At 36.2% G+C, this 25,290-nt stretch overlaps 1 protein-coding gene across 1 annotated transcript; it reads right to left on the reverse strand.

Annotated features, from left to right (window-relative positions):
- Positions 1-12,289: 12,289 nt before the first annotated feature.
- Positions 12,290-12,847, reverse strand: LOC117794007 (transcription factor 15). The gene is made up of 3 exons (XM_034634470.1): positions 12,666-12,847; positions 12,481-12,611; positions 12,290-12,429 (listed from the first exon to the last, which is right to left on the reverse strand). Exons 1-3 carry the CDS (start codon positions 12,845-12,847, stop codon positions 12,290-12,292), a joined length of 453 nt encoding a protein of 150 aa, XP_034490361.1.
- Between the last annotated feature and the right edge of the window lie 12,443 nt (positions 12,848-25,290).

A 25,290-nucleotide genomic window follows, 5' to 3' on the forward strand; every position in this document is an offset into this window, starting at 1 on the left:
TTGCAAAACTGTCGTTTGTTTCTTGGAATATTACGAGCTAAAAGTTTTATAAACGAGTCGAGTCGTGAAAATGGCGATTTGGGGCTATTTGGGGCTTATAGGTCCAGAAAATCTAATTTTAACCGCCATTTTGTACGGTTTTTTTGATGTAGCCCAGTTATCGAATATAACTATCCGGTACTTCTACCAAAATGTTGATTGTTTTATGGAAAGTAGCTTTAGCCAAAAAAGCTTGTTGAGATATTCAGGTTACCAAAACAAAATTTTTTTCAAAGATTATCCTATGTAATAACAACATGGCATCTTTTACCAAACCAACTTTTTCAGATATATATGTGATCCAGATAAGAAAAAACCATTTGAAAAAAACCATTATTAACAAAGATTTTGTTAAATCTAGCATATTTCTTAAGGTTTTTTCTCAGAAGTTAGCTTGCATTTGTGTTCCCTACTCATGAGTCACAACCGATTTTAAATAGCCTTACTTTTTCTGACAGCTAATGAGTATAACTGTAAATCATTCTTGCAAACTATTTATATTAAGTCATTTGTTTTACATATATTCATTTTTGAATGATTATGTTATATTTTCTTAAGAAATATGTCTGTAAATTAGTGGTGTAAATCTAAATTTTAGATCGAATTTTATATCGAAATAAAAAATCGGGAAAAATAAGTATCGAATTGTCGATATATCGGAAAATAGTAGATCGAGTTGCAAATATCGACTTTAAAAAAAAAATTTTTTTTTTTCAATTTGAAAACGCAATTGTAATCAAAAATGCACGCGTTCTTTTATTATCAATCTTATTTTTAAATCATTCTTACAAACTATTTACATTAAGTCATTAGTTTTACATCTATTTATTTTGGAATTAATTTTTTTATATTTTCTTAAGATTTTTAACTTTAAGATTCTGGAAATATCGTTAAAAAAATATATATACTACTAGGGGGCCCTGCCCCCTGCTCGCTTCGCTCGCGAAATTGAAACGTGATAAAGAGGAGCACTTATATTTTTCTTAAATAAACTTCTTTTACGCAAATATAAATTACTGTTCTACTAAAATAATTGGGACACTTGTTAATTAGGACACCTGAAATTTCGGACACTCAATTTTTATCTATAAAATATTCTGTAACACGGTCAACACACGAAATTATTGGTTCTGAAATTCGATCATAATAACGTGTTTGTATGTACGAATGGATTAAACGTATGATAGTAAAAAAAATGCAAGTGAAGGTATTTCAACTGCAGTTTCTGTCATTTAAGAGCAAATGGTCAATTTTTCCGCATTGGGTTTATTCGGCATTTTTTTTTTTTAGCAGTTATCCCTTCTTTACTTCTGATGGATTAGTAATCAGTACCTACTAAGTGACTTGATACCTTCTTATGCAAATCAGACTACTACGTTTTTACACCGTTCGAAAGAACAATTATTATCAGTTATCACTGCGGACGGCAGCTCGCGCTGGGGACGAAAGCAGCACGAAGGGTGCGAAAGGCGACTAGCAATATATACAGCTAATGTTGACAATTTGCTACGACTGTCCGATCAGATTGAGTTATATAGCGTTCGAAAGGTTTTGTCCAAACTAAGAAAATGGCGTACTAAAACTTTTTCTTACTCACCTGGATTATGAGATAAGGCGGTGTAAGTGGGAGGAGAAAAATTTAAATGATTTCCGTTTTTTTTTAATATTCCAATTAAAAATACGCGTCGAATGATACCTCGATCCCCCGAATCCGACAACTGGTTCAAAAGATAATTAAATTTGAAATTTTTACTGGACTTCTCAAAATGAGATGAAAAAATTGCTTGTCTGTTTGCATCAAAAAGCTAAAGAAGCTTAGATGTAATGCTGGGGATTTATTCCTTTTCGAAAATCAAGCAATGTTTGTTCTACGACTTTTTAAAAAAGCCGCTAGTTTAGCGTAAAATCGCTAATTCCCGCTAAAATTTCAAACCATAGAAGCGACTGATATTTTCTATATATCATTGGAAAGGTGTGTTTGAGGGCTTTTAGGCGTACCTTTAAACTATTTTCTAAAGTACTAGGGTAACATTTTACAGGTGAAATAAGGTTTTTTTAGCTTCTGTCGATTTTTGACAAAACGGCTCAATTTTGCGTTTTTTGGTATATGAGACATAAATTTTGGCTGAGGGGTTTGGATATTACCTGTTAACTGAATATATACATTTTTCTATCGGTCGAAAATCACGTTTTAGTACGAAAAACTTTTTAGTTTTATGAGATAGGGTAAGGTAAGTGTGGTGAGCTGGTTTCAAAAGCCAAGCCCATCGATTGGAGCTGTGCTCCGTTTTGTTCCACAGTAGGTGACCTTTCGTATGAGCCTGAAATGAGAACCGGCTGTGACTTCGATATCTATAACCACTTGCTGTGGTTAAGGAATCTCAGTAATTGGTCTGGAGCGATGTTGCTTACATCGCTTAGTGATTCTAGTGTGTACTTCCCGAGCATCGTATGTCTGCCTCTGCTGAGTGCTGGGCAGTGACAGAGCAGATGCTCCGGTGTTTCCACTTCCCGTACGTCTTTACAGCTACGGCAGTGTTGGTTGAATGGTAGTCCTGTTTTCATAGCATGAGATCCTATATGCCAGTGTCCAGTTATTGTGGCCGTTAGTCTAGCAATGTCTTTCCTAGACATTCTGAGTAGCTCTTCTGTGGGTTTTTTGTTGTAGATTGGCCATGCCTGCTTGGCTCTTTTACACCCTATTTGAGTTTTCCATATCTCATTTGCTAGGGCTGCGGGCCGACCGTGTTTCTTACGTTTTATGCTGTTCAAAGGCGGTCGTACATCCTCCGGGGTTGTAGTTAGTTCTGACCCTGTTCTGGCCAGTTCGTCTGCTTTTTCGTTACCTTCATGGTCCCTGTGGCCTGGGATCCATATAAGGTTGACGTTATTTTGTCGGCTAACTGTATTTAACGTGTCTTTGTAGTTTATTGTTAACCTGGAATTTTGTCTGACTGAGCTGAGAGCCTTGATGGCCGCTTGGCTATCAGAGAAGAATGCCACTTACGAGTTCACGAGACTTCGCGTCAATAGAAGTTTGGCTTCTTCTATTATTGCGAAGGTCTCTGCCTGAAACACACTCGTGGATCCAGGGAGGTGAAATGTCTTTACCACTTCTAGATCCGGCGAGTACACTCCGGCACCCACACCACAGTCCATCTTGGATCCGTCGGTGTAGAGTGATATCTCATAGGTGTCATCGAGTTCCTGTAGCACACTCGTCTCTAGACGGTATTCTGGATTTGTACTTTTGCTTAAAGTTTGTGTTGGCTACCACATAGTCGGTCTTGGTGGACGTTTCTATGCGTGTCTTTTGTAGTATGCTGTTGTGCCCATTGTTCCTTTCCATCCAGCAATCAGACTCTCTTAGTCTAAGAGCAGCTTGTGCTGCGATGCATTCAGTGTGTAATTCGATTGGCATTAATTTTAGTATAACATTAAGTGCAGCCGTTGGGCATGATCTCATTGCACCTGTGGCTCCAGAACATGCTGTACGCTGTATTCTGGATAGTTTCTCCATGTTATATTTCTTTGAGAGGGCTGGCCACCAGACCAGTGCTCCATATGACAGTATGGGTCTGACTACTGCGGTATACAAACACAGTGTCATTCTTGGGTGCAATCCCCAGCTTTTGCTGACGGTTTTCTTCCACGAGTAGTAGGCTATGCATGCCTTCCTTACTCTTTCCTCAATATTTAGTTTCCATGATAGCTTTGGGTCCAGTGTCACACCTAGATACTATTCTTTGTCCGATAACTGCAGCGTGCTTCCGCTGAGCCTTGGCAGGTTGAAGCTGGGAACTTTTGTTTTTCTGGTAAAAAGAATTAGTTCTGTTTTCTCAGGATTTACCCCTAGAACGCACGACTTAGCCCAGTCGTTTAGTTTCCTAAGTGCTAAGTAGTCCATTATGTTGCTGATTGTGTCTACGAAGAGCCGGATACGAGCAATACCACGTCGTCAGCGTATGCTATAGCTCTGACCCCCACTTTGTTTAGCTGTTGAAGTATCTTGTTCATATTTATTAGCCAAAGTAGCGGGGACAGTACTCCCCCCTGAGGTGTGCCTCTGCTCACGTATTGAGTGAGATTATCGCCACCTAGGTTGGCTGTTATCTTCCTACTCTTCAGCATAGACGCGATCCATGAACTGATGTATCCCTCGACATCTAGGTCTGAGAGGAATTTCAGGATGGAATCCGCTTTTACATTATTAAAGGCTACTTCTATGTCCAAGAAGGCGGCCAGTGTGTACATGTTTCGCTGCAAGGGATGCTTCCACCTGTCGCACTACTTCGTGTAGTGCTGTCTCCGTGGATTTCCCTTTTGTATACGCATGTTGGTCTTTGCACTGCTTCCCCTCAATCTTTTTACGTATATGAATATCCAATATTCTTTCCAACGCCTTGAGGCTGAATGATGTAAGACTTATGGGTCTGTAGTCACTTGCGAGGACATGCCCTCTTCGTCCTGGTTTCGGAATGAATATAACTTTCGCCTCCCTCCAAGCTCTTGGTACATAGTTCATCCTAATGCAGGCCTTGAATATGTCAGTCAGCCACAAGAGTGAGTCTTCCCCTATGACTTGTAGCATCTTTGGTATTATTCCGTCCGGTCCTGGACATTTGTATGGATCAAACATGTTTTTTGACCAGAGGAGTCGCTCTCTGGATATTAAATCTTCGTTGCCATTTTGGTAACTGCTAGTAGCTGGGGGAGTTTCAATCTCCATTCTGTTGTTTCCTGGGAAGTGTGTGTCTCCCAGTATCTCTAGCGATTCCCTGATAGACTTTCTACTATTCCCGTCCGCCTTGTTTAACAGGCTCGGGCTGTCGTGTTCTTTCGACAGGATCTTGGCGATTCTGGCCGTGTCCTTCACGTTGTTTATGGATTTGCAATATTTGGCCCACGATTCCTTCTTGGCCTTATAAAGCGCCTGTTTATATGTCTTCAGGGCGTCCTTATATGGTTGCCATACCTTGCTAGCATAGCTTTGGCTGAAAATCTTCCTAAATATCTTCCGTAGCTCTGCCAGCTCCTATTTCTACCACGGAAGATATTGCTTCCTTGCATAAGACACCGGGCAGAGATCCTTGTTTCTTGCTGTTTTACTCACTTGATTGAACATTCTTGGCGAATTTGTTCCAATCCGTTTTCCGCGGGTTACGTAATTTTTCGGGCTTGATAACGTCGATATTAATCCCGAATTTTATGTACCTGTGGTCTGAAAAAGAGTGGCAATTAGAAACTCGCCAATTTTTTACCTGTAACATGTTGTTACCTGTAAGCAGCGTGATTTCGATGACTTCCTCCCACCCCGAGTGTTCATCACTACTCGGGAATACAAAGGTTGGGGTGCTGCCTTTGTTACAGATAGTAATGTTCCTGTTGATAATGTAATCAAATAGGGACTCACCTCGATCATTGTTCTCGGAGCTGCCCCATACTGTATGTCTACAGTTTGCGTCGCAGCCTACCAGTAAGTCTGTTCGGTTCTTCTCCGCGTGTTCAAAGAGCCTTTCCACTGATGCTGGTGGGGCCGGTTCATCGTGCGCCATGTATGACGAGGCAATGTGCAGCGCTGTGCCCTGGCTCAGCTCGATTCTGACAACTGCCAGATCCTCGTTGCACAGACTGGGGATTAAAAGTGCTTTAATAATTGATCTTATTTGGTAATCTTGGCTTTCCGTACGCCATACCGCAATCTGTTGTCTTTTGCCTCCAGCTGCGCCAGACATTCCTCATTGATCACCAATAGGAATAACTGGCTCGCCTTCAAGACGGCCCAGTCATCGGTCTTGATGTCTGGGTTCATTTCTCTCAGCGTCCGGATCAGCTTGTCATGATCCGTTTGCCCCTTGGGTAGCCAGATGCGCGCCCGAGGACGCCGGGGGATGTCCTTGGCTGGGACGAGCTTAATCTTAAGTCCGTCCCATGCGTTGCCAATCTTGGCGACACATTCTGCCAAGAACACCCCCGACGTCCACGCAGGTGATTACCCTGTGGCCACGGATCACGTCCGACGAGTCGAAGGCTGGGATGGAGCTTCCCGGCTTGGCCAGGACATGGTCCATAACCAAATCGGAGAGTTTAGTCTCCACCTCACCCCACTTCTCCGCCAGCAGCTTCCCGTCAGCGTTGAGCTCGTCTATCAGAGCCATGGTCAGGTTATCCTTGGCCACCTCGCTGAAGGTCCTGGTCTCGGCCTTGCCAAACGAGGTAGCCCGGGGACCACCAAGTGCGTCCCTCGCTCTCTTTGGCGCATTGTGCCCCTCCCCTTGGGACCTATTACGCTTCCCTTTCTCTTTCGCCACCGTCTTTGCTTTCGGCATCGACTTTGTGGCCTGCACCGCTGCTAAGCTAGCTTGTTGTACCTCGAACTTAGCTATCGTCTCCTGACAACGTGCTTTGTCCACCGCGTCGCGCGGGTCAATCGTTCCATCTGCTTCGTTCTTTGCGATCTTACGCAGAACAAAACGGCAACGACTGGCGTTTGCTTTGAGCAGCTGGTATTCCGATTTAGGTTTACCATCCCCTCCGGGATTAGCAGCGATGGATTGGTCGTTGGTGGTGTTGTATCGACATCCTCCTGGTGTCTCGGTTTATCCGAGGCGGGTGCTGGGGGGTTCATTACAGATTCATAAACGCCCGCATTGCTCGACAGGCAATCACCGCGGGCCCGAAAGGTGGTGGGGAGACTGGTGGTCGACCAAGGCAGGGCCCCCTCTGGCAAGGCTAGTTACGACCCGGGGTTGCCCGGCCTCCGGGAAGGTTCCGTCCGAACACTGCTAGATTTGACCCCTCAGCTGCGAACTTTGTAAGTCAGCGGGTACGGGTCGCATAACGCCCCTGACTTGAGGGTAGGCCGTTTAAAGACCATTGCCCGGGTCTTGGATAGGGATAGGGGATTTCCGTCGCCGCTCAAATTTAGCCGTACAACTGTACGTTACCAGGGGACACCATGAGGAGGTCCAATCCCGAAGGTGAGGGGTATACGTTACATTGCTGGACTTTCCACCTATGAGTCGACTTGATGCTCAGAGGGCAAGGAATAATCACTCCACCTTGACTAAGTTGGAGCTTTGCCTTGCTCTCATTGCATCCTTGTCCCCCCTTGTATGAGATATCTCAACCAAACTAATACAATATGCATTTAACTTGGTTTTATATATCCTGACCAAAGTTGGTTCAAATCAGATCACTATATCATAAAGCTGTCATAGGACCGATCGGGCGAAATCAAGTCTTAGTATGAAAATCTTTTATGTTTTACGTGATATTGTAACCAAACTAATTTAATATGCATTTAAGTTAATCTTATAGATCCTGACCAATGTTGGTTCTAATCGAACCAATATATCATATAGCTGTCAGAGGATCGATCGGGCGAAATCCAAGTCTTAGTATGAAAAACTTTTTATTTCATAGTATGTACGGGGTCTCCGACAGTAGAGCGGGGCGGAGCACCCTAGTTTTCTTTATAATTAAAGAAACATTTTTTTTAAATATGAAAGAAATTCAACAGCTTAATTTATATATTTTACTATTTACCTGCATTAATGATAAAGTTACAATGTCAAAGCAAAAGCAATTGCAAAAATTTTTGATATCCCACAAAAAAAAACCTCTACACGAAGTAAAGTCTAGTGAGAAAAGCAATTTCTAGCCCCAAAATTTCTGATATCCAATTTTGTGACGAACAAAATTCAGTTTAATATAAAAATTTTAAATTAAAAATGCCCCCTACTCTCTTCGCGCGATATTGAAACGTGATAAAGAGGAGCACTTCTTATATTTTTCTTGAATAAAGTTCTTTTACGCAAATATAAATAAAAATATAAGTTGTATAGCGATCGAAAGGTTTAGTCCAAACTAAGAAAATGGCGTAAAAATCATACTACTAAGTTTTTCACCGCTCGTACGAAGCAATTATTATTAGTTTTCAGTTAGTTGACAAGTATTTAAAATTTTTAGTTGTTGAAAATTTCCTGCTGAATGTAATAAGTAGCAACAAATTTATATAATATAACATTTTTTGAAAGAGAAACGAATAATTATATTCCCGCTGCCTCTGCAATTGGACTTTGGGAAAATCGGCGGAAAACAAGACAGATTTGGCGGAAAAATCTAGATTTGGGCAACAAATTTGAGACTTGGCGTGCAAAAGCAAATCTGTGAGTTTGGTTGAGATAGCTTAAAAAACAAAAAAAATTTTCATAATATTTGAGTTATTTGGTTGCTTCTGTTCTGTTCCTTTTGCAGTTGTTTTTGTTTCTTGCTGCCTTGCTGCTGTTGTTGTTGGCCATAACAATATGCCTGTTGCTGTAGATACGAATTGGGCTGCAGCGCACCCATCGATCCTTTCGCCAACAAAATTTATTTTCAACAATTAGTGATGGGTATCGCTGTTTATTGATGCGAAGAAGCGACACTTATGCAAAGTAAATATCGATATGACATTTAAAGCGATGTATCGATAAGCATACTAAAGGTGGCATTTATTTATTAACAATTTACAAACAATTCGGTTTATTTAGCTTTCATAATATCCATTTGAAAAAACAATTATTAATTTAAAGAAAATTATTTTTTTATGTAAATCAGCTTCCTCACAAAACCTTTAACAGCTGCTAAGCAAATATGATATGCTGCAGCCCTGGGTTTGGTTTTCCTTGGTTTTAGCAAAAACAAACAACAACAAAAATACGGAAAGTAGCAACATATTATTTTTGATAAGCAAAATTTAAAAAGAAAAAATATTTTATTTAAATCATTCTATTGACACAGCCTGTTAACAGCAGCTTTGGAATCTGTTAAACAAATTTTATGTTGCAGTTCTTTGAGATTTTGTGCGAGATTAGCACAAAAGAATAACAATGATCAAGATAACAAAATTGCAAAATGTTACAATATTTTATTTTTGATTTTAAAAAATATTACCAAAACAAATAAATTAGAAAATAAAATCTTGCTTGGTCTGCCTGAGTTTGAGCCCACGTTATCATGTGCGGGAGTCTACGACACCATCCTCTGCACTATTTAGGTTCTGAACCCGCTGGCTGACCAATCGCTGCTATGTGTAAATCAAAATAAACGTGAACTTTGACATCGAAAGAAAGTTCAACTATGCTTGGCTAGAACCATATGCACCGTGGTTAGTTTATTCCAATTGTTTAAAAGGTGCTCTTTATAAATACTGAGTAGTCTTTCCTTCAGTTCCTAGCATTACTCAAGAGTTTTGGGTTTGAGTTTCAAAGATATTCATGAGGACTGTAATGGTGCATTTACACTAGTTGATAAACAAGTCAACGTTGATATTAACTTTATCAATCCTAGTGTGAACAGCTGTCAACTTGATCAACTGTTGCGTTGACAGTAGATTGACAATGCGAGAATCACAATTGTTGCTCTGAGTGTAAACACAGTGTAAACACTTTGTGTCAACAGTTGAAGACACAATCGGCGCGTTGACAACACAAAATTAAGTTGAGCTCATGTTCATTCTTTTGCTTTGTGTTGACAAACTTTATGTACAGATTGGAGGTAGCAACACTTCGCTCGCCATCCGATTTATTTAATGTTGTCTGTTATTTCAAGTGTGCAGTCTATAAAAAACAATAACTAATAATAAAATGTTATTAAAAAATAAATATTCATTTATTTATTAATGAAATGGAGGGTACCGACATTTTAAACAAGAAGCTTAAGCTGTGCATGCTATCCCCAGAGGCCAAATAACGAAGAGTCACAGTAAGCCGCTCTGCGGCAGATATAGATTTTCGGAGACTTGTGTCCGCTTTTTGAATGAAAGGCTTCACACGTTCAAGCAAAAAATCAAAATCGTCTGGGCTCATTCAAACAAAGTCCTTAAAACGATCAGGACTATTTGATCGAAATATTGTCTCAAATGATCGGAAAAAACCACTTTCGTCTCGATCCAAATAGAGTTCTTGAACCCACATTGCTCGCTTGCGTTTTTTTTTAGCTCTTGCTCTTCCTCGTCCTCAAGAGCTAAAACCAAAATCACTGCTGCCGCTATTTTGCTCTTCTTCGCTGTTGCCATTGTTCTGCTTTTATCGTAAGGTAAACAAATTGCATATGAAATAGTTTTAAAATACATATGCATAAGTACTTATCACTTTTTTACTTTTCTCAATTATTAAAAAAAAAAAAAAAAAATTTATATTTCAAACAAAAGGATGGTTTTCATGCTGTCAATCTAAATGCAGCTATATGATCTAGTGATCATTTTTAAAGTGCACAATGCATTGCAATGCCATTTTTGGTTTTTATTTTTTATTAATTTATATTTATATTTAAAATTTGTATATTAAACTGAATTTTGTTCATCACAAATTTGGATATCAATAGTTTTGGGGCTAGAAATTGCTTTCGTCACTAGACTTTTACCTCGTGTAGAGTGTTTTTTTGTGGGATCTATTAATCTCACACAAAAAACAAAATCAAAGGGCTGCAGCATAAAATTTGCTTAACAGATGCCATAGCTGCTGTAGCAGGGCTACAGCATAAAAATTGTTCAACAGATGGTACAGCTGCCGTTAACAGGCAGCAAAATGTGTAGGGTTGCCAGACAAAATATTAAAATAGTACGGAAAGTATGGTAACCCTAAGAGATTTCACAAAATCAGATCTGAGGCTGATTTCGTTTTGATTTAATTTCGATAATATGTGAGACCTAAATTTCGATAACATTATTTGGCCACACTTTTTGTTTGCTTACATTTTGTTGCGATTTTAATATGTCGAATGCTAAGAGTTTCCTGCATTTTTAGAATTGATAATTAAATAACTCTATATGTAATGCAGAATAAATACTTTTGATGTCCCAGATGGATATGACAGCTAAGAAAGGGCTGTGAGAATTGAAGCTAAACCACGAAAATAGGTTTAAAAAGACGAAAAGGAGCTGCTAATGAGTATAATTGCAGCTTAAACAAATAGAATTATTCTAATTATACTATTCTGCAAGTAAACTTTTAGTAAAAAGTCTATAAAAAACAGTTTTCACACTTTCAATTGTCAATTTATGTTTTCGCGGCTCTTCTTTGAGCTCTCGAAATCAAAATCAAATCAGTGTGCAAAAAGGGTCGTTCCTGAAACTGATTCAGATTTGCTTAAAACAAATCGAAATCAAATCCGAATCTGTTTAAGGAGTCCCACTAGTATTTATTTTCGTTCGCTGTGAATGGCAACTGTTAGCATGTGTATCATATTTGTATTGCTCAGTGCTGGAGTCACGGTTGCCACACTTGGCGTATTTTTCTGTTGGCGCAATACTTCTTTATTGAAATTGGCTCATTATTGGTTTTTGAAATACTCTAAGAACGTATTTAAGATTTACATATTTTCTCTACCAACAGAAAAAATTTATTGTACAATACAAAGATTTTCCAACATATGTTCAGCCTTAATACGGCAAATGAGAGTTCTTAAATAATTTAGTTAATTTATAAACATTTTTGCGTTTCACTGAAATTGGCTCATCTATCTATATATCTATGAATCTCTTTGTCCAACTGACTGACTCACTGACTGACTGATTTAGCATTGTACAGGCCAAACGGCTTGACGCACGACCTGAAAACCTGGCGGCGTTTTGGAAAATTGACCTGAAAGTGTGTCAAAATCGCCCTATAAGTACGTTAAATTCGTTATCAAAGTTCGCGTCCATTTTGGTTTACATATAACAGCGTTTGGTCAGCCAGCGAGCTCGAACCCAGACCGAGAAAGATTTTATTTTTGTTTTTAAATTTCATTTTATTAAAATTCTTATAAATACTACGATATTTAACAATTTGGTCAAAATCGGGTAACTATATCATATAGCTGTCAAAGGAATAATCGGGATCATATTAAGCTTTAGAATGAAAAACTTTTCTGTTTTTTAAGTAATCTCAACCAAACGCACAGATTCGCTTTTGCACGCCAAGTCTAAAATTTTTCTGCCAAATCTGGAACTTTCCGCCAAATCTGGCGATTTTTACAAAGTCCAATTTTAACGGGCAGATGGCAGCGTGAATATAATTATTCTTTTCTCTTTCAAAAAATGTTATCTATATATATAAAGTGGTTTAAACTAACTAACTAACCTAACGGCCTTTCGCATCATTCTGAAAGTTAAATTTTGGTCCTGGAACACGCGGATGAAGTAAAATATCTTTGTTATTCTCAATGGATATCAGGTTAGCGCGTTCAACATAAAGCCCCAGGTTTGGTTTGAGAGATTTGCGTATCAGCTGAGCCTTTGCGTAGCATTTGGTAACTTTGGTTTCAAGCAGAATGTACAAATGTTTAATCGCCCTGCTACGCCGATGATTTCTTCTGCGTTCCTGTTATTCCGTTTGTGTAATAAGCAGGGCTGTCGATCTGTGCCTGTGAACAAAAAGGAGAATTACAATAATAACTGATAGTAAATGCACTTACCGGTGTTTAATGTGCTGCGCAGGTGTGTGATATAGCTGCTAGCTAAGCGTATGATTTCGATTTTGGACAATTTTCGGTTCACTGGCTCCGTGGGAATTAAACAACGTAGCGCTTCGTAAGCGGAATTAACGCTAAATTCAAATGGTAAATCTGAAAGCTCTACTGTTACAGTATTCGGTACTTACTTAAAGGTTCGGTAACGCTCCCTAGCATTAATCTTCTGCCTGGGCGCTGTTGGCTTGCGGGAAATATCAGTGGCAGAGTCCTCTGAATCTCTGCCGGCATTTCTGTCACTGGCGCTGCAATCGGCATTGTCAAATGAGGAGAAATAATGCGCTCCGCTGGCATGAATATTTATTGTGTCCATCGTTATGAATATATGTATGTACACTTCTGGTAGGTATGTGTACGCAGTGCTTCTCGAACTGCGAATGAATTGATGGCAGCAGGGCAACCTCTTTGGTCAGCTCGATGTGCTCTGTTATGTAGCTAAACTTCTATATATACATATGTGTGTATATTGTATTGCTGCTAAACAAATTAAGTCATCGTCATCACAAGTGACGACAAATTGTGCATGAACAGAGGCTTAGCTCAAGTAGCAATAATAACTACAACGAACAATAACAATAACAACAACAATACAACAATACTTGAGCGCACTTGTCAAAGAAAACAAAAACAATCATCCTTCCTACAGCCCAAACTGGAATTCTGTACTACCACACAAGATTCTGAGCTACACAGGCCTTTTGATTGTGCAATTTTAATTGCTCGTGAGCAGCTTGCAATGGCCCGTCGCAGGATAAACAGCCGCAACACATTTATTTTTATTATTATCGTCCCATAGCGATCATCAACAGCATTGGTATCTAACGAACAACATTTTCTTAACTGCCCTTCTGTGCGTCTGTCTGTTTGTCTGCCTTTAGCATATGTTTGTTTTTCTTACAGCTGCGGATACAAAAACGAAAGTAGCTCTTAGGTAGTCTGTTTAGCTACTTTGCGCATGCACGCATGCTTCAAGTGGAACTTCCGTAGTGCCTTTTGACTTTGCTTATACTATATGTACATTGTAAAATGTATTTAATTCTTGACAAATAGTTGTATTCCACATTCTTATGACAGGTACTTGTATCTACTATAGTATGTGGTTTTCACACGCCCATATTATAAAATGAACCAACCAAAAAAATTCATTCAAACAGTTATCAAAAATATCGTGCCTTCTTCATATATTGCACAGATTCCAAAAGAACGTGTCCGCTTTGTTTTAAACGGATTTTTACCAATTTTGGTATTGTTAAAAAAATGTAAGTCCAATGTTTTCCAATCGATCTCAACAGTTGATATCGTTTTTAAAAATCAAAATAAAATAACTATAAAAATAATAATTTTTTTTTAAATAATCTGGAATCCACAGAAAGTGCTTAAATTACCTGGCACTATAGTAGGTACATACAAACCTGTTAAAACATAAGGGGGGACCTTAGAACTACTAAAGCTCACATATATGTTCTCTTTACTCTTAGACACCTAAGACCGTCTACAAAAGGTCATCACTTAAATCTATTTATATTTAAAATCAAACGTTTTCGCAACCTAAACATCAAATACGATTTTCGACAATGTTGTGACTAATTACACTAGGCAACAAATTTTAAATTTTTTGGCTATTACAAGAACCAAACCCACTTTTTTTTTATAGATATGGCCAGCGCCGCACAGTGGGGCAGATCCTCATTTTGCGTTGCAAAAATCATATCTTTTGAACCAGTAAAGATATTTTCAAAATTTAAAATTTGATAGAAAACTTCATAAGATTTAAAATGAGTGTTTCCACTGCGTAATAGGCCTACTGGTTGATTTAGGGCTTTCGGTCAAAGTTGAAAAATATTTTCAGTGCATATTTTACAAGTAAAATTAAAAAAAAAAATTATTTATTTTTTGTTCGAAATATAAATTTAAATCTTTTTTATTTTTTAAACAGCATCGTTTAATATATAAAAAAGTTGTATTATGTTTATTTAAAAAATTTTTTTGTTTTTTGATAAATCTTGTATGATGCCCGGCATAACGAAAGCGTATGTAATTGTACTGCGCTCTTCCTCTTCTATTACCATTTTTTTGCGAGGTTGCATCAGTTTTTGTCCTATAACTTCCCCAGACGCAGCTGGACGCATAAAAGACCGGGGCTATTTCGTTAGAGAATTGATTAACAAAGACTCCTGTGGTAGTGGGATCGAGTCCAAATGAGTCCAATTTTTGTTCTATTCCATCAAAGTCAAAAAATAGCCTAATTTTAGTGCTTTTTTTAAACATCACTGGGATAAAAGGTCAACAAGTGAAGAAACAAAATTCTGCGGCATTTAATTAGAAATGAATGTACTTTTCATATGAAAACAATAACATAAAGAACGGTCATATAACTTGTCATCAAATCAGTTTTTAAGTTTGCATTTTTTATAAAATTTTCACATTTTTGCGCGCACTGAAAAGTGGGTCAACTTTGAGAGGCTGTCACGCCCACAATTTTTACCCGATTTCAAAAATCTTTTGGATTCGTAATCTTTCAAGTTTTCCCTATCGAATGCCGTTATTACTTTTTACGAACGCTTTCGTCAAAAAAATGATTTTTGCCACGCTTTTCGACATCCTGCCCCAGTGTGCGCCGTTGCGACGAAAAGTTGCTCCCGGGGCAAAAATTTTGTCGGCGCCCCCTCCACCCCTAACAATTTCTTTTTAGCAACACATTTTTTAAGCAAATTAACAAAACAAAGATGATTACTTTAAAAAACTGACAACTCTAGTGTCAAAAATGTTTACTAACTTTAATTAAATGTTACTACATTAAAAACTTATAACATGATATTTAGCTCATTACATAAAAATGGGTACTATTAGATTCGTGACAGATTATGGTACACCATTTTGAACACTTTTATCTCCGAGACTATTAGAGTTGGAGGAACAAAATCAGGTGACAATACTCTTAGGATGTTGACCTATCGGAAGTTAATTTTAAAATTTGGCCAGGCCCACGTCCGCCCTTGTTTTTTTAGTAAGATCAAGTATTTTTGACTTCTTTGACTTTTAAATGCTGAGTCGTTGCCATTTCATCTGCATATTGTCTGAATTTAACAATAACATCCTGATAAATACTTTACAAATACATGCTAAAATGAAGAATTTAAAGCTTTAATTTTAGATTGGTTTGTTTTATCTAAAATTTTAAAACGCAAAATTGATTTAAGGTCCCCAACTTGAGGTATTAATTGTTAGCTTTTATGAAAGCAAAATCATAAATTACTTTACCCATATTTGAATATATTCGATTGATGGCAAACGGAGACTTCAAATCATCAGAAACAATAAAAAGTGGCTCAAATCTCAATTTTAGTTGCTAAATGATGGGGTGGATTGATTCTAAAAATGGAATTCGAAATGTACCAGTTTCTGATATGTATTTGCTATCATCTGCAGCCACATATTAAAATTGTTTTCGCACTTTTCGTTGTCTAATTAATTTAAATTTAGGCTCAACCCCTCAACAAGTTCAAACTCTTTTTGAAATATTTCAAAATTTTATATTTTCGGCGCCCCTAATATCTTAGCGCCCGGGGCGGTTCATTCATACATAGTCTTAGATTAAAATCATTTGTTTTAGAGCCATTAATTTTCCAAAAGAACGTGTCCGCTTTGTTTTAAACGGATTTTTACCAATTTTGGTATTGTTAAAAAAATGTAAGTCCAATGTTTTCCAATCGATCTCAACAGTTGATATCGTTTTTAAAAATCAAAATAAAATAACTATAAAAATAATAATTTTTTTTTAAATAATCTGGAATCCACAGAAAGTGCTTAAATTACCTGGCACTATAGTAGGTACATACAAACCTGTTAAAACATAAGGGGGGACCTTAGAACTACTAAAGCTCACATATATGTTCTCTTTACTCTTAGACACCTAAGACCGTCTACAAAAGGTCATCACTTAAATCTATTTATATTTAAAATCAAACGTTTTCGCAACCTAAACATCAAATACGATTTTCGACAATGTTGTGACTAATTACACTAGGCAACAAATTTTAAATTTTTGGCTATTACAAGAACCAAACCCACTTTTTTTTTTATAGATATGGCCAGCGCCGCACAGTGGGTAGATCCTCATTTTGCGTTGCAAAAATCATATCTTTGAACCAGTAAAGATATTTTCAAAATTTAAAATTTGATAGAAAACTTCATAAGATTTAAAATGAGTGTTTCCACTGCGTAATAGGCCTACTGGTTGATTTAGGGCTTTCGGTCAAAGTTGAAAATATTTTCAGTGCATATTTTACAAGTAAAATTAAAAAAAAAAATTATTTATTTTTGTTCGAAATATAATTTAAATCTTTTTATTTTTTAAACAGCATCGTTTAATATATAAAAAGTTGTATTATGTTTATTTAAAAAATTTTTTTGTTTTTTGATAAATCTTGTATGATGCCCGGCATAACGAAAGCGTATGTAATTGTACTGCGCTCTTCCTCTTCTATTACCATTTTTTTGCGAGGTTGCATCAGTTTTTGTCCTATAACTTCCCCAGACGCAGCTGGACGCATAAAAGACCGGGGCTATTTCGTTAGAGAATTGATTAACAAAGACTCCTGTGGTAGTGGGATCGAGTCCAAATGAGTCCAATTTTTGTTCTATTCCATCAAAGTCAAAAAATAGCCTAATTTTAGTGCTTTTTTTAAACATCACTGGGATAAAAGGTCAACAAGTGAAGAAACAAAATTCTGCGGCATTTAATTAGAAATGAATGTACTTTTCATATGAAAACAATAACATAAAGAACGGTCATATAACTTGTCATCAAATCAGTTTTTAAGTTTGCATTTTTTATAAAATTTTCACATTTTTGCGCGCACTGAAAAGTGGGTCAACTTTGAGAGGCTGTCACGCCCACAATTTTTACCCGATTTCAAAAATCTTTTGGATTCGTAATCTTTCAAGTTTTCCCTATCGAATGCCGTTATTACTTTTTACGAACGCTTTCGTCAAAAAAATGATTTTTGCCACGCTTTTCGACATCCTGCCCCAGTGTGCGCCGTTGCGACGAAAAGTTGCTCCCGGGGCAAAAATTTTGTCGGCGCCCCCTCCACCCCTAACAATTTCTTTTTAGCAACACATTTTTTAAGCAAATTAACAAAACAAAGATGATTACTTTAAAAAACTGACAACTCTAGTGTCAAAAATGTTTACTAACTTTAATTAAATGTTACTACATTAAAAACTTATAACATGATAATTAGCTCATTACATAAAAATGGGTACTATTAGATTCGTGACAGATTATGGTACACCATTTTGAACACTTTTATCTCCGAGACTATTAGAGTTGGAGGAACAAAATCAGGTGACAATACTCTTAGGATGTTGACCTATCGGAAGTTAATTTTAAAATTTGGCCAGGCCCACGTCCGCCCTTGTTTTTTTAGTAAGATCAAGTATTTTTGACTTCTTTGACTTTTTAAATGCTGAGTCGTTGCCATTTCATCTGCATATTGTCTGAATTTAACAATAACATCCTGATAAATACTTTACAAATACATGCTAAAATGAAGAATTTTAAGCTTTAATTTTAGATTGGTTTGTTTTTATCTAAAATTTTAAAAACGCAAAATTGATTTAAGGTCCCCCAACTTGAGGTATTAATTGTTAGCTTTTATGAAAGCAAAATCATAAATTACTTTACCCATATTTGAATATATTCGATTGATGGCAAACGGAGACTTCAAATCATCAGAAACAATAAAAAGTGGCTCAAATCTCAATTTTAGTTGCTAAATGATGGGGTGGATTGATTCTAAAAATGGAATTCGAAATGTACCAGTTTCTGATATGTATTTGCTATCATCTGCAGCCACATATTAAAATTGTTTTCGCACTTTTCGTTGTCTAATTAATTTAAATTTAGGCTCAACCCCTCAACAAGTTCAAACTCTTTTTGAAATATTTCAAAATTTTATATTTTCGGCGCCCCTAATATCTTAGCGCCCGGGGCGGTTCATTCATACATAGTCTTAGATTAAAATCATTTGTTTTAGAGCCATTAATTTTTGAATTAAGAAAATAATGTTTTGTGTTTAGCTTTTTTTTTTAGATGTTTTTACTTGAAGGTTCAAGGAAACGTCGGAAAAAATTGATTACACTTTCTTTTCTATTTTATTTACAAAGCATTAATTAAGCGTCGTTTAAGATATGATTCATTAAAATCTATGAAGAGACGGCTAAGTAACTAGCATATAAGCAATGAAGCAATTTTTACTCAATGGTGGATTTTCGACTGATCGGTCTCTTAAAAGCTATATGTTATAGTGGTCCGATTCCAACCAAATTTGGACAGGTTGTATAAGGCAATACGAGTTTTTAATTTGTAAGTTTGGTACAGACAACTTAAAAAATAAAAAAGTTTCTCATACTAAAGGTTGCTTATCGATCGTTCCTATGGCAGCTATATAATATAGTGGCCCGACTTCTACCAAATTTGTTTAGGATGTAATGGGCAATTAAACATTTCCAATTTATACCTGTTACTTATTTCAATATATGTAAAAGTACATTAAAGAAAATAGTACTTTAAGGAAATTGCTTGTATTACATTGAAAATATTAAATCTCCATAACTGCCGTTCTACTTGTCCGATCTTGATGAGATTTAGTGTGCTAATATATAATATTGCTAGGTAAAGTTAATACCATAAAAACTGTATTATCTTAAAAACTGTAGGTGCTAAATTTAAATCAAACGTGATCTGCGTAGGGTCTATAGAAATGTGTGTACCAAATTTGGTTACTCTATCTCGTTTAGTGTTAGCGATCCTATTGTTTATACAGACGAACGAACGGTTTATCGCGATTTGCATGGGCGGAAGGGGTCGTGTCAAAAATTTAATACGAACATGACCTGCTTCAACGCTTTTGGAGTCTGTGTGTGAAAGTTTGGTATCTGTATCTCTTATAGTCTCTGAGATCTAGGCGGTCACACAGACGGACAGACAGACAAACGGACGGACAGACGGACACATGGGTATAACGACTCGGCTGTTAATGCTGATCAAGAAAATATATAATTAATGGGGTCGGAGATGCCTCCTTCTCCTTGTGACATACATTCAAACAAACACAATATACCCTTTTCCTTGTTTTTCAAGTTCAATTGAGTCAGGAATATTTTTGGTAGGATGTTTTTTCAATAATTTGTTGATAAATTGATAACGGATATGAAATTATTCTTGAATTCCAAAAAAAAAAACATCTTCGCGAGGTAAAAGTCTAGTGACGAAAGTCTAGATACCCTAAATTCTTTTCTGATATCCAATTTTGGGACGAACGATATTAAATTTAATATATAAATTATATAAAAATTATAATTTTAAATCAAAATAATTCGGCAATCGGCACTGCACAGAAAAGCTATTTTTAAAGGTAATAGTCCTAGGCTGGGCCAACTCCAAACAAATAAAAACTACATCCTAGAGAGGGGTTCGGGAATGTAAATAGGGGACCGTAGAAAAAAAAATCGCGGGATTTTTACATCTACATCCTAGAGGGGTTGATGAATGTTAATAAAAAAAAATTTGTCCGGGGCGCTTTATTCTCACTTCATGAGCATATAAATCCTTCTCCAATTGACCAAATATCCAAAATAATGATCTTTTTTATTATATTATTTTTCGAATGAGATTTTTCAAAATAAAACTCACAAACCCATGGTGTACTTGGTAAACAGGCCATAAAATGGACATGTCAAATAAAAGTAGTTGCAGAAAGCAATATCAAAAATAGGCAATTTGTATGGAAACTTCAAAGATAAATTAATCTGTTTCATGAGATAAGGGGGTGTAAATAGGAGGAAAAAAATTTAAATGATTGCAGCTAATGGGGCCGTTGGGTTCTTTTGGTAAAAATGTTAATTTTAAATTAGAAATGCTTTCGACACTAGACTTTTACCTCTTGTAGAGGTTTTTTTGTGGGATTATCTATTAAACCCACTTTTTTGGATAGATTTGAAGCCCCAAATTTTGACTTTTTTTTTACCTTATTTTCGAGGTGCTCCTACATTTGTCGTCAATACTCGAGAATGCCTTTCCGATTTTCAAAAGCTTTAATTTTTCTGAAAGCTTATAAATATATCTCTAATTCATTAATACACAGTCAATGATTTAAACCAATAATTTTAGAGCCTTCAATTTTTAAATTAAGAAAATTATAAATTTTTTATTTATTATTTTTTAAAATTTTTTTACTTTAAAATTCTTTAAATTAAGAAAGGTTTAAGCTGTTATTTGCATAGCTGCATTGCACTGAATTAGGCGTTGTTTAAGCTATAATTCATTAAAATCTATGGAGAGACGGCTAAGTCATTAGCATTTAAATAAACAAATAAATTTCAAGTTAAGGTAAATTTTCGACTGATCGGTCCCATGGCAGCTATATGTTATAGTAGTCCGATTCCAATCAAATTTAGACTGGTTGAACAAGACGATACGAGATTCATAATTTGTGCGTTTGGTACAGATATCTTAAAAAATACAAAAGTTTTTCATACAGATGTAAAGGACCACATAAAATACACAATTTGTGAGTTTGGTTGAAATATCTTTGAAAATAAAAAAGTTTTTTATAATATAGTTGGATTTTTGGTTGATCGTTCATATGGCAGCTGTATTGAATAGTGAACCGATGTGAAAAATATTCGGTAGGGATATATAACACATTACCAGATACACAACCTGCGTGATTAGATAATATATCTTAAGAAACAGCAGAAGCTTTCATACTAATGGCTGATTCTGAACCGTTCCCTCCTATGCCAGCTATATGATATAGTAACCCGATTTTAACCAAATATGGTCAAAATGTTTAAAATAACATCAAATTGATATTGTGTGAGATTCGTTAAGATATCTCAAAAATCACAAAAAAATGCATACTAAAGGTCATGCCGCTCCACAAGGAAGTCATAAAAATCGACAAAAAACATTCATAGATATAAAATAATATTATATCGCCGTCTTTTCATAGATTTTAGTGAATCATATCTTAAAACAAGTGGGAAAGGTTATAGTCGAGATCCCGACTATAGGATACCCGTCTTCTTCAATATATATAAAAGTACTTTAAAGAAATTACTTGTATTACTTTGAAAACATTAAATCGCCATAACTGCCGTTCTACTTGTCCGATCTTGATGCGACTCAGTGGGATAATAGATAATATAACTAGATAACGTTAATGACCGCTAAAAACGTATTATCTTAAAAACTGTGCGTGTGGTGGTTTTTCGCGATTTGCGCGGGCGAAGGGGGCGTGGCTTAAATTTGAAACAAACTTGATCTGCGTGGGGTATATAGAAATATGTGTGCTCTATCTCTTATAGTCTCTGAGATCCTTCTGTTAATACAGACCAACAGTCGGTATTTCGCGAAGAGGGCGTGTCAAATAAACAAACTTGACCTTCTTCAACGCATTTGGAATCTGTGGGTGAAAGTATAGTCTATCTAGTATAGTCTCTGAAATCAAGGCGCTCACACGGACGGACTTTATGGGGTCGGAGATGCCTCCTTCTCCCTGTTACATACATTCCAACGAACACAATATACCCCTTACTTATGATTTTTTTAATTCGAAAGTTTATGTCTCTTAAAAATTCTAGTTTCAATCTTAGACAGTGTATAAACGAATTTAAGATATATTCATTAGCTTTCAGAAAAATTTAAGTTTTTAAAAATCGGTTTTGGCGTTCTCGAGTAATCATAACAAATGTGGGCGCACCTCTGAAAAAAGTAATAAAAAAATCCAAATCTTACAAAATTCTTAAAGAAAAACTCACCATTAAAAAAAAGTGTTTTTTTCTATATAAGGCCCCATATCTTTTAAAAAAAATTGGGTTTGGCTCGTCAATAAGTTTAAGGTCAGAATGTACAAAACTAACATTGATGCATATTCTATAAGTTTGCTTAGGATGTCTCAAAAACAAAACACTTTTTCAGACTAAAACTTGACTTTCTACCGATCGGTCCTATGACAGCTATATGATATATTCGACTGATTTAAACAAACTTTGGTCAGGATGGATAAAACCAAGCTAAATGCATATTCTATCAATTGGATTAAGTCATTTCATTCCAATTTCTTGAAGGAAACAAACTCTGTTTCTGCTCTTCGTCCTTGGATTGTAACTGCCCATTAGGCCGTCCATCAAAGGGACTCCTTCCAATGTGATTATTGCATTCCTTTTTTATTTGGAGGCAACTGATTTTTATATATAGCTTCTGCATCCTACCATAATGCAGTGCTTTAGCTCTTTCTTCAATTTGATTGGCTCTGAGGAGTGGTGATTTCCTAACATATATTTGGATGCCAGCCTACCGCATTTGTTAACTTTTCACTGTACCGAATTTATGAAAACTCCTTGAATCTTGGAGCAGAACTCGGCGGGAAGCAGACTGGATTTGAGAACTAGTTGGTTCAAGTATGGGCAACGAAGATCGAATGCTTTGGAAAGACTGTTGCAGTTGTTGATGAGGATAGTTCTTCTATATCGATGGATATAGCACCAACACTTTAGGTGAAATTGTTGCGTGAGTGTCTTGGGAAGAATTGAATGAGAGTCTTAAATCTTGAAGAAATGCATCGGAATTATCATTTTAAATAATTTTCCAATTTTCTAATGGTTTCGGAATATTCTGGGTTTCTAGATTGAATGTTGTCGACAACATAATCGGAGTCGCATCACTGTTATAACTGCTAAACTTATCATCGCTTCTAAAGAAGCAAGCAATTGTTCATTTAAAATTGCTTATAAATTAATATATTTTATCACTGCGGGCGGCAGTTCGCGATAGTGACGAAAGCATCACGAAGGGTGCGAAAGGCGACTAACAATATATACAGCTAAGTTGGAAAATTTGCTACAACTGTCCGATCAGTTTATACCGACAACTATATACCGACAACTGGTTCAAAGGACAGCTAAAATTTAAATTTTTAGTGGTCATATCAAAATGAAAAAAAAAGTCAGTTTGTCTGTTTGTATCAAAGCGCTAAAAAAGCTTAGATGTAATGATGGGGATTTATTCCTTTTCAAAAATCTAGGAATGTTTGTTCTACGACTTTTTGAAAAAACCGCTAGTTCAGCGGAAAAACGCTAAATCTCGCTAAAATTGAAACCTCAACAGTTTTCAAACCATAGAAACTACAGATATGTTCTGTATATCATTGGAAAGCTGTGTTTGAGGGCTTTTATGCGTACCGTAAATACTTAAGTACTCAGGTAACGTTTTACAGGTGATATAATGTTTTTGAGCTTACATTTTGGCGATTTCTGACAAAACGGCTCTAACGATTTTTGTTAAATTTTAATATGTTGTAATACGTAATATGTTGTATACGTACTCAGGTAACGTTTTACAGGTGATATAATGTTTTTGAGCTTACATTTTGGCGATTTCTGACAAAACGGCTCTAACGATTTTTGTATGTATTTTTAATATGTTGTAATAAGTACAATTTCCATTTTTTTGGTATATGAACATAAATTTTGGTTGAGGGGTTCTCAAGATTTATACCTGTTAAGTGAATAAATACATTTTTCTATTGGTCGAAAATCACTTTAAGTCCGAAAAACTTTTTGGTCTTATGAGATATCTCAACCAAACTGATACAATATGCATTTAACTTGGTTTTATATATCCTGACCAAAGTTGGTTCAAATCGGACCACTATATCATATAGCTGTCAAAAGACCGATCGGGTCAAAATTAGGTTTAGTATGAAAACCATATGCATTCAAGTCAGTTTTAAAAATCCTGACCGAAGTTAGTTCTTATGGAACCACTATATCATATAGCTGTCATATAACCAATCGGGCGAAAATCAAGTTCTACTGTGAAAAACTTTTTTGTTTTATGAGAAATCTTAACCAAACTAATACAATATGCATTTAACTTGGTTTTATATATCCTGACCAAAGTTAGTTCAAATCGGACCACTATATCATATAGCTGTCATAGGACGGATCGGTCCAATATTAAGTCTTAGTATGAAAAACTTTTTTGTTTTACGAGATATCGTAACCAAACTAATAGAATATGCAATTAAGTTAGACGTATATATCCTGACCAAAGTTGGTTTTAATTGAACCACTATTTCATATAGCTGTTATAGGACCGATCGGGTGAAATCCAAATCTTAGTATGAAATAATTTTTTTTTTTATAGTAAGTACGGGGTCGATGCTTAACAAAACTCTGTAAAAAAAAACGGTTCATCGGAAAATAATCATATAAATTTTAAAACGTCAGCAAATCAATTCTAAACACATAATAAATAAACTCGAATAGAACAATTTATTAGTTTTCCACTTATAATCTAAAAACGGAAGACCGTCTACAGACGGTCTTACTCGTTAGAGGGTTAAGATACCTCAAAAAACAAAAATCTTTTTCATACTAAGACCTAATTAAGAGTCTCTGTTGCAGCTATAGGATATAGTGGAGCGATTTTAACCAAATATGCTCAGGATGTATAATACCAGCCCAGATGCATATTCCATCAGTTTGGTTCTGATATCTCAACAAACAAACAACTTTTTCATACTACAACTTCATTTTCGATGTATCGTTCCTATGACAGCTATAGGATATAGTGGTCCGATCCAAAAATAAAAACAAGCTTGATCTACCTATGGTATCCAGGAACCCACATATGAAGTCTCTAGCTTTTATGGTTTCTGAGATCGACGCGTTCAAACAGACAGA

This window comes from Drosophila innubila, chromosome X (genome assembly GCF_004354385.1).
Source record: "Drosophila innubila isolate TH190305 chromosome X, UK_Dinn_1.0, whole genome shotgun sequence".
Taxonomy (NCBI): domain Eukaryota; kingdom Metazoa; phylum Arthropoda; class Insecta; order Diptera; family Drosophilidae; genus Drosophila; species Drosophila innubila.